Source organism: Grus americana, chromosome 3, assembly GCF_028858705.1.
Source record: "Grus americana isolate bGruAme1 chromosome 3, bGruAme1.mat, whole genome shotgun sequence".
Taxonomy (NCBI): domain Eukaryota; kingdom Metazoa; phylum Chordata; class Aves; order Gruiformes; family Gruidae; genus Grus; species Grus americana.
The window spans coordinates 24077954-24097421 of record NC_072854.1 but is presented as its reverse complement, the minus strand read 5'-3'; the positions used below and the strand labels follow the sequence as shown (position 1 = coordinate 24097421).

Sequence of the window (19468 nt, the reverse complement as noted above, 5' to 3'; positions counted from 1 at the left end):
AAATTCCAGGGATGCTTCCTGTGTTCACAATTATCTTGTATCTTTTATTTATATCACATTCTATGTTTAGGTCTGTACAGGTCTGAGATAAGAAGTAGGCTAAAAAGACATGTTATTTTCATCTTTGGCTTTGGTTTCATGTCCTTGCACTGGAAGAAAAGTGATTAATTGTAATAGAAACAATGCAGTTAGTAGTACTATTTGCAAGAGAGTAATATCTTCACTACCACTACATTTGCACATAAGATCTCTGCCAATAATTCTGCTCTGTTGTGATTTACAGGAAATAATCCTGGCTACTGCGATGATCCAGGAGTACCAGCTCATGGGTCTAGACTAGGGGATGAGTTCAAAATAAAAAGTCTGCTACGTTTCTCATGTGAAATGGGTTATCAGCTGAGAGGATCTGCAGAACGAACATGCCTGCTTAATGGTTCCTGGTCAGGTATACAGCCTGTGTGTGAAGGTAGGTATTGATACCATTGGCAGTTATGACACCATTGAATGACATTTAGTACTGATATTTTATTCTTTAATGAAAAAGAAATTATATGCCAGAAATATGCTTTCATATTGCTCTGCTGAAATTTGATAGAAAAGAATTTGCAAGCAGTTCATGCTTTGCTTGGAAACCTAAATCCAAACTGATAAAGTTTTAGAGTATATGTTTAAAAGAAAATTGTGAGAAAACAATTCTAGTTAAACAACTGTTGAGCCTGAAAATAGAGAATAGATAGCTGAGTTAAATATAAAAATAAACAAATACTTCTGATTGAAGATATGAAAATGGAGTAATAAACAACTCTGCCATCCATCTTCTAAAAATACAATATTTTAATCTTCTCTTTCTATGTAATGTCTATGCATCAAGGACTGAACAGATGATAAAATAATGTTGTATTCTTAACTAAGTATAAATTAATGTATATTTATTCATGTAAGTTAGACTAACTTTTTATGAGAAATACCATTTTTATGCTAGCTCTTTCAAAAGATATGCAGCAGACAATATTTCTGGAAATCACATTTAAGAATAAGATTAAAAATAAAGAATTTTTACACTTTTTATGCACTGTCAGAATTGGAAGCAGTAATGGAAGACTTTAGATTGAGTTTTAAAATGACTTCTTGTTTTCCAAGAATGTTTGAAAAGTTACTTTATGTAATTCATTGAGGTTGATGAACTCCATAGTATCCGTTCTCTGCTCTACTAAATGATAAAATGGATGATAGGACAAAATATTTTTCACACATTCATTATATTTTTTCACCTAGGGACTTTATGACAGTATCCTCATCTAACAATTGTTCTTTTGCAGTATTCTTCAGCATAGACTAATCTTCTGTCAGTGTAGATATTACCATAACTATATGAAAATGGCAGTAGGCACAGGATCCGTATTTCCAGCAGAAAACTGAAGTGTTGCAATGTCTTTTCTTCTTCCCTTGCACGAAGACATTAAGTTTAATAGTACAGGAAAAAAAGAAAAAAGAAAAAAGAAAAAAACCCCACAATACAGACAAAGAAAAAAAGCCCCTTTCTTTCCTTTTTTCTCTTCTCCTTCATTTGTTTCCTGTTTAATATAAGTAAAGACTAGATTAGTAAGAGAATACCTTTTCACCCCTACAAGTTCAAGTTCCAACCTACTGAATTTTTCTCTTCAGTATTTGAAAATTTTATACATAAAAAGTGAGTAAGACTTCATTAAAGGCATTTAGGTATTATTCCAAACATCAATAATACTCAGACTCATTTTTAATTGACAAATTGTGTTTATTTTAATGAATCCTATAGTCTATAACTATTAGATTATAACTATTAGATTCTAATTATCATGCTGGGGGCCATCCAGCTGGGGGTCCTGGTGTTACAACAAGTTATAGAATCATAGAATCCTTTTTGTTGTAAAAGACCTTTAAGATCATCAAGTCCAACCATTAACCTCACACTGCCAGTCCAACCACTAAACCATGTCCCTAAGCACCACATCTACGTGTCTTTTAAATACCTCCAGGGATGGTGACTCAACGATTTCCCTGGACAGCCTGTTCCAGTAACTGATAGCCCCTTTGGTGAAATTTTTTTCTAATATCCAATCTAAACCTTCCCTGGAATATCATCAACAATGTGTCCTTGCTGCAAAGAAGGTTAATGGTATCCCAGGCTGCCTTAGGAAGGAGATGATCCTTCCCCTCAACACTAGTGAGGCAGCATCTGGAGTGCTGGGTCTAGTTCTGAGCTCCTCAGTACTAGAGAGACATGGACTTACTGGATAGAGTCCTGCATAGGGTCATTAAGATGATGAAGGGACTAAAGCATCTCTCCTCTGAGGAAAGCCTGAAAGAGCTGGGACTGTCCAAACTAGCGAAGAGAAGGCTCAGGGGGGATCTTAACAATTTATGTAAAATCTGAAGGCAGGATGCACAGAAGATGGAGCCAGACTCTTTTCAGTTGTGCTAAGTGACAGGACAAAAGGCAATGGGCACAAACTGAAACGCAGGATGTCTGTCTGAACAACAGGAAACACTTTTTTCCTGGGAGGCTGACTGAGCACTGGCACAGGTTACCCAGAGAAGTGGTAGAGTCTCCATCCTTGGAGAGAGTCAAAAGCCATCTGGATATGGTCCTGGGCAACTGGGTCTTGGTGGCCCTGCTTGACCAGATTACCTTCCAATCTCAACCATTCTGTGATTCTTTGATTCTGTGATTCACATAAATATGAAGATTTGGTCATTGCTCTCATAATGCAATAAATTGAATTAAGCAAATATGAGGAAATGTTAATAAGTAATTAAGTATTATAAGTAGTGTAAGGACTATAGTTAACTATATAATTTTATAGTTAACTACTGTCAAATTATCATTTTGTCAAATGTTAAGCTTCTGCAGACTTGTTGTCTTCACATGAATTCTATAAATACATTTAGGCTTAATGAATGCATCCAAGCTTTCCTAATACAGCTCAGTGTTGTACCTTGACCAGTATCTGCACATGGTCTTTAATTTGTTTTATTAGTATTATCGTAGCATAGAATCGTGGAATCATGGAATCATAGAATCATGCATCATAGAATCACAGAATGGTTTGGGTTGGAAGGGACCTTTAAAAATAGTCTAGTTGAACCTCCCCACCATGGCAGGGACATCTTCCAGTAGATTAGGTTGCTCAAAGCCCCATCCAGCCTGATCTTGAACACTTCCAGGGATGGGACATCCACAGCTTTGCTGGGCAACCTCTTCCACTGTCTCACCACCCTCATCTTAAAATATTTCTTCCTTATATCTAATCTAAATCTACCCTCTTTCAGTTTAAAACCATTATCCATTGTTCTGTCACTACAGGCCTTGGTAAAAAGTCTCTTGGCATCTTTTTTATAAGCCCCCTTTAAGTATTGAAAGGCCATAATAAGGTCTCTTCAAAGCTTTCTCTTTTCCAGGTTGAATAACCCTAACTCTCTCAGCCTTCCTTCAGAGGAGAGTTGTTCCAGCCCTCCGATCATTTCTGTGGCCCTCCTCTGGACCCACTCTAACAGGTCCATGCCTTTCTTGTGCTGGAGGCCCCAGAGCTGGATGCAGTACTCCATGAGCATGGAGTAGAGGGAGAGAATCACCTGCGTCGACCTGCTGGTCACACTTCTTTTTATGAAGCTCAGGGTATGATTATGACTGGAATTCCTCCAGTTCTCTAAGGAGAAGGAGCAGCTGAGACAAACTGATATGTAGTGACCGTAATTCCCCATCCTCTTTCCCCTCTGCGCCACTCATGGGGCAGGTAGAGGAGTCTGAAGTGAAGCAATGAACTTAACCCCAGGAAACAGGGAAGGAAAGGTGTTTTTTTTAATGTTTGTCTTTTTGTCCCTATCCAAATCAATTTTAATTGGCAATGAATTAAAGGAATTGTCCCCAAGGTGAGTCTGTTTTGCCCACAATGGTAACTGGTAAGCAATTCCCCTGTCTTTGTGTCGACCCATGAGCTTTGTCATCCTTCCTGCTGAGGAGTGGGTAGTGAGTGCGCAGCTGGGTGGGCATTTGGCTGTTAGCCAGGGCTAATCCACCACCATATTCCAAGTCATTAAGTTTTGTCATATTTATATTTGATCATATCATTGTATTAGATTAAATAATTTCACTTCTCAAGAGACCACACTTCTTTGTGCTGTAGGAAGAGTAGAAAGAGTTGCCAGCTCCTCAAAGCTCTGCAAGAGACAGCTGAAGTATGTCCTCCCAGTCTTACAAATCACTTCATACTCCATGGAAGACTGAAGGAAAGAGTTTGATTTAGATGCACATTTCTTCCTAACTCTTGATTACTCTGTTAATCTCTTAAACTCATGGTAGTTCTATTTTATTCCTATGAAGAGAAGTAATCTCTGTCCACCAGTGGAATTTTATTGAACTTTTGCCAGTGTCCTGTCTGGGATGGTCAAATAAAGGTGCTTTAGAGGAAAGTTGTTAGAAAGATTCAAAACAAACAAATCCTTCTCATGATTGGCTGGTTCACTGGGAAAAAAGAAAAAAAAACGCAAAAAACCCCAAAACAAGACCAACACTAAACCCTCCCCAAAACCCAACATATAATAAAAGTAGACCACTATCAAATCTTGGATGTATGAAGTTGAAACATAATCATTGTAAATCAATGTAAAGCTACAGATGCCAAAAAGATATGGAGGCCAATACGATATGTGGTCTTGTCCTGGGTTCGGCTAGAATAGAGTTAATTTTCACCAGAAGCTGGGATGGGACACAGCCAGGACAGGTGACCCAAACTAGCCAAAGGGGGTATTCCGTACCATGTGACATCATGCTCAATATAAAAAGGGGGCTAGTTGGCGAGGGGCGGTGTGCCTCCAGGGCTTTTGGCTCGGGGATGGTCTGGCTTCGGGATGGGTCTGAGAGGGCAGTCTAAGCTGTATGGTCTTTGGGTGAGAAACTGCATTGTGTACCACCAGTTTTGTGTATTCTGTGAAGTACTGTTGTTGTTATTTCCCTCTCCCTTGCTGTCCCAGTAACCTGTCCTTATCCCAACCCACGAGACTTTGCCTTTGTCTTCCCATTCTCCTCCCCATCCTGCCCGGAGAGTTGGGGAGTGAGTGAGCAGCACCTGGTGCTCAGCTGCCGGCTGGGGCTGAACCACGACAGGTCTTTTCTTGATTCAAAAAATAAATGGACAAGAAGATCTTAATTTACTATTTATGCGTTTTTACAATTGAAAGAAGAGATACTAGAAGACAGAAAGAGAATAGAAAAATGTGCCCAAAACCAGAACAGAGACATAGTTCTGTCAGAAAGTCCTGAATGAGCTTTCTTCTCTCCAGTGCCTGTACTTGGTGGAGTGAAACATTTACAAGCAGTGCAAACTATCTAAATCAGCTGTTGAAAACACAAAACAAAACAAATGCAAGTAAAATGATCATATTAACAAAGAGAAATAAGATATGAACTCAAGAATATACCTATTAAACATTTTCTTAGTAAAATTTGTTACAGCTTTTTTGAAAGATGGACTATCGACCTTTTTTTTCTTTTTTTCCCCAGTTAGTCACCTATCATGGAAATATTTTTTTTTCTAACCTTTTCTTCACAGCTGTATCTTGTGGGAACCCTGGCACCCCCGCCAATGGTATGATAATATACACTGATGGAATATTATTCTCCAGCTCAGTCATTTATGCCTGCTGGGAAGGTTACAAAACTTCAGGACTAACTACTAGACATTGTACTGCTAATGGGACATGGACTGGCACTGCTCCAGACTGCACAGGTCAGAAATAAACTTTCTTCCTCTAAGGCTTTAAAGTAGTAACTCATCCAGCCTTCCTACTGAAAATGATTATTTTGTTAGATAAAATAGCGCTTTTTCCCCCATTCATGTGTCTTGTAATACATGAATATTTTATGTATCTAAAGATATATGCCCTTTTAATACATGCTAGATGTTTCCAGAACTATCTTTTTAATATGGATACATAGGTAACTTTTCTGTATTTGTTTACCTCATGAATGGCAAAATTAAAAATATAACATTATTTCTAAGATCCTAAGAACAGGTGTTCCTCTAGAGTTTCCATTAGCTTTTGCTTTTTTTTTTTTTTGGGGGGGGGAGTGGTGGTGACATGTGCAGAGGATGAAGTTCTAGTAGTTCTAAATCAAATTTTACCTAATTGGATACATTACTGTGTCAGTTTTTATTATGAGCCAAAGGAGTCAGATCTGACCGATAGCCATTCTGCTAAGGACCAAAAGTCAGGGAGCAGCGAGATTGGGCTACTCCATCAGGGAAAGAAAGCGGGGAGCAGAAGGGTGCTGCAAGGCCTACAGGGCAATGGCCCCAATGACAAGACCAGAGCCACAGTACATCAGTACAGTGATATCAGAAAAAAAGATTCTGCTGGAATTGCGTTGCACCATCAACATTAGGCATAATGTGATAAAGATCCCAGTATGACAGAAGGAAAAGTCCTGTCAAAACTATCACTAACATAACAGTCTGTCACAGCAAAAGAGCATACCAGCTTAAGCTAGTGTATTTAAGGAACACAATATTTGGCCCACGCTATTGCAATGCCTCAAAAATATGACTTTTTAGCTAGAAAGTAAAGATTACATTTTTTATTTTTGTAAAATATATTGATCAAATTTTTTCTTGTTTTATACACTTAAAAAAAAGGACATTAGCTATACATAGTTCAATGTTTAATTACATGTTTATTGGGAAAAAAGAAATCCCTTTTTTCTTTTCCTCACTAGTGATCAGCTGTGGAGATCCAGGTGCATTAGCAAATGGCATTCAGTTCGGGAATGATTTTACCTTCAATAAAACAGTCAGCTATCAGTGCAATCCAGGATACTTGATGGAGCCTGCCAGTTCATCTACCATGCGTTGTATAAAAGACAGCACTTGGAACCAGAGTAAACCAATTTGCAAAGGTGTGCTTTTGAACTTACATAGTTTACAAATACTGTTTTAATACTGTATGTGAAATTCACTAATAAATGTCTTTATATATAAAAAATTATCAAAACATTTTCTGGGGCAATTCACATGCAAATGCAGCTAAAACATTTAGATAAGTATTTGTGTAAAATTTGTATTTATTTTGCACATAGGCTGTGGTATAATATCAGGCAGAATAGCGACATTAAAGACTACAGTAAAACCAAATCATTCTGTAATTAAGATTATCAGAGTGCTCAGTTTGAAATGCTGGGAGTGAAGTACCCATTTTCCTTTTTGGGCCCTTTTATCTTGGATTAGATGTCCGAAATTCTGTAAAGGGATCCTGCAAACCAAACTTTCTATGAAAGATTCTCTTGTTGCAGTAGTGTAGTCATCCTAAATAGCCAAAAAGATGCTTCACAAATAGTTAATTACAAGTGCTAACATAAGGGTCATAGTGGGGATGAGGCTGAAAGGGAAATAAAGTAGCCTGGTGAAAATTGTTAGCACTACTACAGCAGCTCAGGGAGTAAATTTAACAGCCTAGGGCATCTTCTGCTTATAAAAGGTCTAGACTGCCAACTCATCTAGCACTGCTTTAAAGTGATGTCTAAGTTTAGCCTACTAATTAAATTTTGGTATATGTATTCGACTGACCGCATTTTCTGGTCTAAAAATCACTGACTGAGTGACTTTACAGTTGTGCTCTTTGTTGAAAGAACTGATGTGTAAATGTAAACTTGATCATTCCAGATTTTATCATTTTGGGCACTCTTTCAGAAGCTGGAAAACATCAGAACATTTTTAAAGAGTCTTAGCCAGTGATTACCAATAAAGTCAATGTCCATTGTGTGCTGAAAGCCTTAGAAAAGAGCAGGTGAATGAACAAAGTCGTATTAGGGGCTTTAAATAGTGCTGCAAAATTACTTTAAAATAAAATGCAAATATTTAGAATCATAGAAACATATTAATTGAAATAAATCATACTGATTGAAAACTTTTACCTAGCTCAGTAGCCTGTGGCCAAAAATGATCAGTAATGAATATGTTGAGAAGAGATTCAGAACTAGGTAAACTGTATACTCTTCTAGGTTCCAGCAACCTAGAGCTCAGGGACTTCCTAAACCTAGAGGTGTTATTTTTGTATTTAAATTGGTTTTCTGTCTCTTACAGGCTGCTTTGTCAATACAGAAATTGTTTTTTGGAACTGAACAGCAAGAAATATTTTTTTGTTTGTTTCAAAATATGAGTAGATATTATGTTGCATTCTCCTAAACCCTATAAAGTCTTGAAATTATAACTTTTCTTTTTGTGACACAGCTATTACCTGTGGCCCCCCTCCACCAGTACTCTACGGGAAAGTGGAAGGATCTGATTATCGCTGGGGTGCCAGCGTGAGTTACAGCTGCGCAGAAGGCTATCAGCTATCTAACACAGCGATTCTCTCCTGTGAGGGTCGAGGGATTTGGCGGGGAGACATCCCACAATGTTTGCGTAAGTTTCCAGGGTACAGTTGTGTTGGGCTTCACCAAAGCTACAGTCAGTTGTCTCGGGCTGCAGTCAGTTTCTCACAGTTTAAAAAGGACTCAGCTAGATCAGGTAATATATGGACTACTGCAGGATTCTTCTTCCTTCTTCCAAAAAGCATACCTTGTCATGAAATTGAGTGGTTGTGTCCATTTAAGGTCATGGTCTTCTTCCTTTCCCCAAAAGTCACCTCCATTTCGTATTGCCTAATTGGACCCATCACCTTTTGCCTTACTGATAATCTTTTTGAATCTTCTGAATTTGACTTGTAGTGAGCATGATTAAAATTTTCCCTTACACTTTTCCTTTTTTATTCCCTGTTTCCATTTCTCTTAACAGGTGAAAACAAGGATCCTAACCCTTAAGCTCATAGCCTTTCTAAATTCTTTTTTCTTTCCTGAAGGCGAGTACATACCCTCATATTTTGTTTGTATTTGTTTTTCAGCTGCTTCTAAATCTGTCAACTCATCTCTTTCAGTGCTTGAAATCTTGTCAGGACTCTGACCAACATTTTTCCTTTTTCTTAATTAGGGCAAAAATTTCCAGCCTATTCATCTGAGGGTGACTGATGTGAAAACTGGATACATTTTGAAGCATTACAATGTAGTGTTGTCTACTTTGAGATTACTTTGTCATCCCAATCTAATCAGCATTTAAGTGTCTCAATTAAAAGGTCTATTTTCCAGGTTAAGTTTTATGCTTATAATAACTATAACAGTGACAATTAATTTTAAATTGCTGTCAAGAATTTATCTGAGCTACAATCCTACACAGATAAATGAACACAGCATTTGCACTTACATTCAGTGTGCCTGACTTGCACATAAAACAATGCAAATACTCCAGTTGAAGCAAGTGTAGTTTTTAATAATTTTTTTCTTCTTTCCCTTTTTATACATTAGCTGTGTTTTGTGGTGATCCTGGTACTCCAGCAGAAGGACGCCTCAATGGGAAAAGTTTCACCTACAGATCTGAAGTTAGCTTTCAGTGCAGACCCCCTTTTATTCTGATAGGCTCTTCAAGAAGATTCTGTCAAGCAGATGGTACTTGGAGTGGAATTCAGCCAACATGTATTGGTAATAACTACCACTACTTATGCTACTACTTAGGCTGTTTCTACTGATAATATTCTTGATAAACTATTACACTGTCATAAATCTAGCAATTAGCTTTCCAAATATAGAAAAGTCTATGTAATATAAAAAGAACTAGATAAATAAGGTTGTATTTTGAGTATAAAAATTTTAGGATAAACACAATCACATATGAAGTCATTTGTAAATTTACATGATTGCTTGTCTGGTGGAAATGCAGAATGTCAGTAAGTACAAGCGCATAAATTTGTTCCATCTATTTTTAGAATCTTTTAGATACACAGAAGACTTTGGCAGATTAAAGACTAGATTCTGTCACTGGAGAGTTAAAGGCATTTGTCAGAATCAATCCTAAATCAAAAAGCTTTTTGGACTTTATGAAGGTGGCTTTTACAGCTCAAAAGGATGAAGCAAGCTGGGTCTGATCTTTTGAAATTCTGATAAACTGCCAAGTATTATCAGTTTCTCATTGACTGATGTGCAACTGATAGGCTTTTAGCATGTTACATAACCAGACTAACAGAGAAATGCTGGACACCTGTAACTCCCACTGACATCAGCATTTGATCCAACTTCGGGTGACTTGCTAGAGAAAATGATTCTGGTGTTATAATAAAAAAATCCTCTTTGATATTTCTAAACAAACATATTCAGATATAGACTGTAACCCATTTATATATTTTGATGTGGCTGAGATACTGGCTATGTGGAAGAGCTGGACTGGGCATTCTGGGAAAAGGTAGCATGCCTGGTTGTTGAAAGCAGCCTCTGTTTGTAAATTAAAACATTAACATTCAATACAATTTTTTATATGAATTGAAAACTCCTCTGACCATAGTTTTTATGAACTGGGCAATCCATCTTACATCTATGTTTTGTTACAGAGGCAAGAAGGTTTACAAAAGCTAAATCTCAGGTCTATTGTGAAGAATCAAATTTGAAAATGTCATAGTGCAATTTCTATTTTACATAGCGTAATGTAGAAGTACCTGGAACATACTGCATCAAACATAAGCTTTTCTTTTACATCACAGTTTTTATGTTATTGTAAAAGGAAAATATTAGACCATACAAAATATTTACAGATACCATTGTTGAGCAATTTGAAAATTAGGAACAGTGAATAATACATAGAACTATGCCTTGAAGTACCATGTGATGGCAAATGATGGCAAGCTTCTCTATTTCTGGATATCGATAATTTCCTTAAAATACTTTAAGAAGTCTTCCTTTTTTCCCCACTGTTTCTTCGTATGAGGAATATCTTAACAAGTCAGTTCAGCTTCATGTGTCTATTATTAGCAATGGCATTCCAGCTGATGATAATTTGTGAAAAGTTCTTGAGCTGTTCAAGCAGCTCAAGGTCAGGAGTGTGCTTGGTTTTTATTCTTGCACGTTAGGTCAACATCCACCTAACTTTTGAAGCCTTTGGTAAATATCAGTCCATTTTAATTTTCATGCTCTACTGGTGGTCAATACTGAAAATGGAAGTTGCCCGAGAGTGAAATGACATATCACATTATTGTATGTGATAAGTTCAGTTTTACCTCCACAGAAAACTAAAAATGGTTACAGATGAAATATAGTCCCAAGATGCATTCTTTGTAATGCAGTGTCAGCACAAAAGCAGACTTGGTTGCCAAGAGGGAATCACACAGTACAAAAAGATTCATTGGATCAAGTCATTTGCCGTCTACCTGGTGGATGTGACTCGGCAACCCAAAGCATATACACCATCAGAATGTGAAGTGGACATTGCTGAATCAAAAATAGTTTCAGGCTGCTTTAAGTTACATTTGCGACACTGATCACCATATAATTAGCTATACTCTGGCATACCTTGTTTTGGGGGACTGTCTTTTCATTCTCCAGCAACAACTGAGGTAGTAGTCCATTGGAAACTTTTATTTTCCTGGTGACAGAAAAAAAAAATGTCAAAAAATTTAAGTATTTTACTTGCTATAAGAAAGTCTACACTGCCAAAGATACCTGCAAAAATACTCTTAAATAATTGCAATGTACTGAAACAAAGCACTGTGATCTATCTTGGAAATTTAATTGGAAATACAAATGTAATATATGTAAATACACGCATTCCATTAAAAATTCAATTCTTGTTGTCACTAGACATTGATGAAATGACTTAATCTTTGCAAACAGTTTTAGAGTATTATTTCCATATGATAATAATATCTATCGTGTTTCACATTTTACATTAGATCCAGCTCACAATACATGTACAGACCCTGGTACTCCACATTTTGGAATACAAAACAGTTCCAGAGGTTATGAGGTAATTCTTTCCTTTATTTATCAGCTTTCTAAAATGAAGATGCATTTAATAATTACAAATATATTAAATTATCTGTAGGCTTAAATGTCTGGTGTAAACCTTAGGAAATTTACACTCCTTTTTAATAAAAACACATGCTTCATTCCAAGCATTTTTTTAACATACAGCTTAAAGAAAGAACTTCTAACCTTGCAATATATCATGTGTTCAATCCTTTAGGAGACTTCAGTAGGGAGGACTATTTATAAATTGATTACCTAATATGATATGACATGATATAATTGCTTTGCTTTATGATCATAATTCTTTCATACATTGATGAATAGTCAGTAAATACCTAACAACCAAAGACCTGTCTGATCCAAAGGCCATGTAGTCCTTGACAAAAAAGCCAGCAAGTGGCTTTACTAAATTAGCAATTCATGTTATATTTTATTCAGTCAGGGAAGATAAAATTATTCTATGTGTTGGATCCAGGTTCTCTGTGATGAATATCCTTTCTATAATTTCCAAATTCCTCACAGGTTATTAGTTTACCAAGTGACAGTCAGAAAAGTGACTGAGGAAGTAAAAGTAGATGCAACGATGACCAATCCACAGTCATAATATAGATTGATTAACCTCATGTGGATAGATTCTTCAGGTATAAATATTTGTGATTGGAATGTAAAGTAAGTTCTGTTTGGGTTTCCTGCCTTTTTCTGTACCCAGGGCAGTGTGCCACATGGCATTACAATCAAGTCAGTAGGACTATTTTTTAAAAAAATCCTTTCTGTAAGTTCCTCTGGTTATTGGTACCCTCCTTCTCCTGCTATTGTGCTGTCTGTCGTTGTGGCTATCAGCTCTTTTCTTCACCTTCTGCTCCTGCCTGGTTCACAGATGCCAAGGCACTTCTCCCATAGCCACATCTTGTGGCCTCATCTCTAAGATGGTTCTTCTTCTAGTAATAGGTGCAGATGTGCCTTTCTGTCTGTTCTCTCATCTTGACCCTGTACCTGTCCCCATCATCACTTCAAAAACAACTCTAATCTTTGCACCTAATTTGATTAGGGAGTTGGGTTTTTTCTCTCCCCCTTTTATCTGCCTCACAAGTTGTCTTTAATACCAGAATTGTACTTGCTAATTCACTGTTCTAATGTCTGTTGAACAAGAAGGCTAATTTTCTTTTCACATTCACCTCTAGAGGCAATAGTAGGTCTTCATCTGTTCTGTATTTAGTCCAATATGTGTGTGCTGGGTTGACCCTGGCTGGAGGCTAGGTACTCACCAAAGCCACTCTATCACTCCCCTCCTCAGCTGGACAGGGGAGAGAAAATATAATGAAAGGCTCATGGGTTGGGATAAGGAGAGATCACTCACAAATTACCATCACTGGCAAAACAGACTCAACTCGGGGAAATTAGCTTAATTTATTACCAATCAAATTAGAATAGGGTAATAAGAAAATAAAAAGAAGGCGTAAAACACCTTCCCCCCCCCCCCCCGCCCCTTCTTCCTGGGCTCAACTTTACTCTCAGTTTTCTCTACCTCCTCCCCCTCAGCGGCACAGGGGGACGGGGAACGGAGGTTGTGGTCAGTTCATCACACCTTGTCTCTGCCGTTCCTTCCTCCTCACAGGGAGGACTCCTCACACTCTTCCCCTGCTCCAGCGTGGGGTCCCTCCCACGGGAGACAGTCCTCCACCGACTTCTCCAACATGAGTCCCTCCCACAGGCTACAGTTCTTCACGAGCTGCTCCAGTGTGGGTCCCTTCCACGGAGTGCAGTCCTTCAGGAACAGACTGCTCCAGCATGGGTCCCCCATGGGGTCACAAGTCCTGCCAGCAAACCTGCTCCAGCGTGGGCTTCTCTCTCTGTGGGGCCACAGGTCCTGCCAGGAGCCTGCTCCAGTGTGGACTTCCACAGGGTCACAGCCTCCTTTGGGCATCCACCTGCTCTGGCTTGGGGTCCTCCATGGGCTGCAGGCAAATATGTGCTCCGCCATCAACCTCCATGGGCTGCAGGGGGACAGCCTGCCTCACCATGGTCTTCTCCATGGGCTTCAGGGGAATCTCTGCTCCAGTGCCTGGAGCACCTCCTCCCCCTCCTTCTTCACTGACCTTGGTGTCTGCACAGTTGTTCCTCTCACATATTCTCACTCCTTTCTCTGGCTGCTGCAGTTGCTGTTGCACAGCAACTTTCCCCCCTTCTTAACTCTGTTATCCCAGAGGCGCTACCACCATTGCCGATGGGCTCAGCCTTGGCCAGTAGCAGGTCCATCTTGGACCCAGCTGGCATTGGCTCTGTTGCACACAGGGGAAGCTTCTAGCAGCTTCTCACAGAAGCCATCCTTGTAGCCCCCCTGATACCAAAAGCTTGCCATGCAAACTCAATACAATGTGCTTTCACTCACAGATCACTGTCTGGCACAACAGGATGTAGACTTCTCTCCAATTACTAGTGAAGTACATTTTTTTTTCGCATACATGATTAGTAGGGCTTCCTGTTTGTATGGCTTAGTCAAGCTTCTATAAATCAGCTTTTAACAGTCTTTCCTCATTACAGAAAGGTGTGACGACAGGCAACAGACCTTTGAAGGGTCTAGTGTATCTACCAGCATCCTGTCTTGCCCCATTCATTTTGTGCCTTTTGTGGTTCACTGAGCGGTGACTGTTACAAATGTCTCCAGTGTTTTTCATCCAAGTGTTATACAAAGAGTACAATGCTTTTATTTTTATTTTTACCTATAAAATGAGAAAGAAATATAACTCTGTAACTGCCTTGAACCTAGACATTTTTTTCGCTTGGTATTTTGGATCAGTGAGGAAATATTGGCAGCTTGTCATTACTTACTGATACCAGAATTGGCAATTTCTTAAGAACCAAGATGACTTAGTGTCAAGACCAGCTACACTCTGTTCTAGTGTCTACTACAGACATGCTGTGTGTCCTTGGCAAGATAGAGAGATGAATATATTTAAAAATAGTTACAACTAGATAAGTCTACAGAGCCATATCAGTAATTTGACCTTTAAAAATACCAGTGAATTTCCCAAACCACTTCAGGAAGAACTGGTGTTGCATTTACTGAACATCTATCATGGTATCCTCTTTTTATGTAACTGAGTACATAGTTAACAGGTAGGCACTTTTGAAGATAACTACCTATTTTTACTGTCCATTGAAGTCCTTCTATGAAATTTGTAGTGTAACGCTATCTGCATTTATATACCTGCAAGCTATTTTATTAATATGCATTGATCACTACACATTTGCAACTTAATTTCATTTGTCCATGTGATATATTACTTAATAAGTCATATAATTTCAAATAGTATTAATTTTTGTGGGTTGGTTTTTGGTTTGTTTGGTTTGGTTTTTTTGTTTTTTTTTTTTTTCATTTAATCCAATCTTATTTATTGCCAAGATGTTTTATCCAAAACGAAAGTAGTGCTTTACTGGTCAGGCCCGCATCCTTAAAAATCTTGGCCTGGAGTTGTATTCTGGTTACTTTTCTCAATATCATCAATAAGTCCATTTTACTAGAACTTTCCACACAATCTCTCTCGTATATTACAAAAATTCTTCATCACTTGCTATTTTGTATCCAGTTTTCATGCTTTACTATTCTCAGTGGAAGTCTAAAGAGAGTTTTCTCAGTTACTACCTTTCTTCTGAGAAGGGTCATATCACAGTTGTCCATAGGAAGGCTTTCCATAACATCACTCTCCTAGTTGAACATCTCAAGCAAAACTTAGGTAGTTTATAGTAACAAATGCAGTGTAAGGAATTGTGGCATGGAGTTTTCTCTAGTGAATTTATTTGTAGATGGAATAGTTCATAGTTTTTCTTTTTCCTTTTTCCTCTTAAAACATATTTTTAGTGAAGTCACATAATGAGAAACCATTGACACAGACTTTACAGTCAAGTTCTATTGAAACATATGCAGTGACATACAGGAAAGAGAGACATCTCAGTCATTTAGTTTGTTTCTGTCACACTGACAAATAAGCTGAAATTTATGAGTGTCATTCTTTTCCACGTGCACAGCCTTGTCAATATTTTTCCACTTACTGCTTTCAAATAAGGTTACAAAAGATCAATTGCTCAAACTTTTCAATTCATTAAAACAAAAGTTTAACTCTAGAAACTGTAAAAAGAGGACATGTTTATTTTTGAAATAATCTCTCTAGTAATTTATCACTGTTTTGATATCTGACTACACGTGATGGATACCTCTTTTATCTAACATTCTGTTTTGTTCCTCAGGTTGGGAGCACAGTCTTTTTCAGATGCAGAAAAGGTTACCACATTCAAGGATCTACCACCCGTTCTTGTCTTGCTAACTTAACTTGGAGTGGCATACAGTCTGAATGCATTCGTAAGTCTGGTTTATTATCTAATGAGTTAGAATATCTTAGAATTTAAAAACAGTTACAAAGTGATGAATGTGGAAACTCATAGTAAATGCTATACTACAAAAAAAGTAAACTTTATTTAAACCAGTATTTTTAAATAATTTTTGTTTCCTATTCTAAGACCAATGATGTTTTCGGGATATTAATTTGAAGTAAGATTTTTCAGATTTTTTTTTTCCATGAAGTTCACAATAATTCCATCAGTTTTACTCAGAAAAGTCTGTCCTCATTAACCCACTGCATTAGATGCTTTAAATTGATCTAGAGGTTTGTATGTATTGGATTAATAGAGAACAGTAAGTGACCTGAAATATGCATGGGGCTATTTTGTTGGTTAGTATTTTGTGGATCATAAACTAGAACTCAACAAAATTCATATTTTCTGAGTTATACATGGGTATTCAAATGTTAGTGTATTTATAGCTCCGTATGAGTTGGAGGACATCAAATAACTATTGTATTAAAATACACTGATCAAAGGCAAAAGTAATTTATTAGAATGATCCTAGATTCTTATCCTATTTCAAATTATCTTTGGGTTGATATAAATGAACACCATGCAGCACAAAGAAGCATACTGAGCAACCATATCTGTTATAATCAATGTACTATGACAAAGCCTTCCTATGGAACCTTTATTTCAATTGAAATTTATAATGAACTTATTTAGCACAATAACTGCTCTGTAATTTTCAAGGCTCTTTAAAACATTGAATGGAAGCGATGCTTGAAGCTGTGACAGTACAATAATTCACAGGTCCAATCATTGCACCATGTACAAAGGCATGTTCTTCTCTTCATTTTAACTCTTTTCTCTTTGCTATCATGATTTCATTTTGGTATATTGTTTAAAAATATGTGATAGTATCATTTCCATCTTCCCACAATAATATAGCTATACACTCAAAGTGTTACTTTTACAAGTAATAGCTACTTGACATTTCTAAAAGGTGTACAAAGTTTATATAATGAAAGAATAAGTTGGCATGCATTTATTTCAAATTATGTACTCTAATCCTATGGAAACTGTTTATCATCACTTTTTCTAACTCCGAAAAACCCTTTGCAGCTCATGCTTGCAGGCAGCCAGAGACACCGGCACATGTAGATGTGAAAGCAATAGATCTTCCTACTTTAGGGTATACTTTGGTGTACACCTGTCAGCCAGGATTTTTTCTTGCTGGTGGATCAGAGCATCGGACATGTAAACCGGATATGAAATGGACAGGAAAATCACCTATTTGTAAAAGTAAGTCATTACTCAAGTGATATGTTGGGCCCTACTTGGTTGGTTTTTTTTTTTTTACTGACATTTTTTTTTATATAGTAGGATTAATTTTTTCCACTTACCATTTAAAAAACGCATACAACACAACAGCTTTTACTTTATGAAAGAAACAGTAAAAAAATCAAAGTGAGCATAGCATCTAGAACTCATGGAGGAAAACATGGGGATATGTGTGTGTAAATGCACAGGCACACATATATAAGTTTACCCCTAACAACAGCAAACAAAACTTAAACAATATAAAGTGTTACTTTTAACTGTGTTTATCTTTATGTCACAGTTTTAAAGAGTATTTCAATGTATTCAGTGTTTAATATATGATTTTCTATTAGGAACAAAAAAGTTATTTCATAACTTGGCTTTTAGATTCATTCAGGTATGCTTTTTGTTAAAGAAAGTCTTCTAAAATAAAAATGAACAATAAAATAAAAAAAATAAATGCATTTTTGCACCAGATACCACATTTATTTATATCCATTTAAATTTCATATATTTTTGCTAGAGTAGCTCTAAGTACATAGTTATGAGGGTTAAATTTCTCTTCACATGTGAAGAAACATGTCTATAATTTCCCAATTCAGAAAAATAAAACAAAACTATATTTAGAATATCAATAAAGGAAAAATAGTCAGAAGCCATGGGAAAGATGTTTGCAACATGATTTTTAATTCTAATATGTCAAAGAATGCTAAATAGATTTGACATTTGAACAATATTTGATTCTTTTCATTAATGGATGGGTAGACTTCTTTGTTTCGAAATTGTCAAGACATAAAAAATTATCCTCACATTCTAGTTCCCTAATGGGTGATTTTTCATAGGTACTATATAAGTAATAACTTGACATAAATTATACGATTTTTGTTAATTTTCTTTATTTTTTTTTAAATGGAAGATAAAATGCAGATAAAGTTTCTATAATCAAGATTTTTTTTTTTTTAATCGGCTTACAGTCTTTAGGTGTAATTCTCCTTGAGTGCCCGACACTTTTTGTGCTTTCTTAGCACTTGATCAGTCTAATCAGTGGATTTCTGCTCCTAAAGAAAAAAAACCTAAAACATGCAAGACTAAATCTTCTTACGGGACATTAGCCTTTTTAAAGTGGCTAATGATATGAGGCCAGAACTTGATCTAGGGTCAATAGACATAACTCTGCTGAGGGTACCAGAAATATAGCAAATGACATCGGTTGTGATCCTTTCCCATGTTATCTGATCCTGTCATCTTAATCCGGCTATCTGGCTTTTGCTGGTTTGTGTCATAAATGTATCAATCTTTATTAACAAAATTTTTATGATATTTAATATACTATTACTCATAATTAGATACAGTATTTGTCCCCTCTATAAGGCTCTCTTTTATAGCACTGGGACTGATATAAAAATTTTAGGCCTAAATGTATGAAATACTTGGCTAGCCAGACAGCTTTCCACAGTAAAAATTTTGTTTACCTAAATTATTTTCTTATAGTTTTGTGTAAGTGTATAGGTTTGAACATGTAAAGTATTCAAGACCAGTTATTTCTGTTTTAAATATGGCTCTATTAGATAAGAGGTGATTGCATCCATCAGGCATTGTTTTAACATTCTATTTAAACAAAAAAACACAAATATGTTCATGAAAATGATAATTTGTCTTTTTACTTGTAGGTAAAGGAGTGAGAGAAGTTAATGAAACAATAACTAAAACTCCAGGTTTGTATACAAGAAGAGTTTTAGATCTAAATAAATTAAATTGATTTACACCCTAGATTGTTATGGATAATAAAACTATTTCCAATATTTAACTATTTATTACACATTTCAAAGGAATATAAATGTTGAGGTCTTTCATAATAACAGGTGCCATGTAAAACCTATTATATGTAATTCTTTCCCAAACAACATTTTCTGAATTTCTACAGTACCAATTTTGTGAATTGCACAAAAA

At 36.7% G+C, this 19468-nt stretch overlaps 1 protein-coding gene across 1 annotated transcript in view; it reads left to right on the top strand.

Moving 5' to 3' along the window:
- CSMD1 (CUB and Sushi multiple domains 1) overlaps positions 1–19468 on the top strand; it is a 1238533-nt gene that overhangs the window by 1198998 nt on the left and 20067 nt on the right. Inside the window, exons 57-65 of the mRNA XM_054821261.1 lie at positions 284–466; positions 5589–5765; positions 6752–6931; positions 8262–8435; positions 9371–9544; positions 11782–11855; positions 16103–16214; positions 17321–17500; positions 19189–19233. Of these exons, the coding sequence (XP_054677236.1) occupies positions 284–466; positions 5589–5765; positions 6752–6931; positions 8262–8435; positions 9371–9544; positions 11782–11855; positions 16103–16214; positions 17321–17500; positions 19189–19233 (1299 nt within the window). The remainder of the gene's footprint in view (positions 1–283; positions 467–5588; positions 5766–6751; positions 6932–8261; positions 8436–9370; positions 9545–11781; positions 11856–16102; positions 16215–17320; positions 17501–19188; positions 19234–19468) is intronic.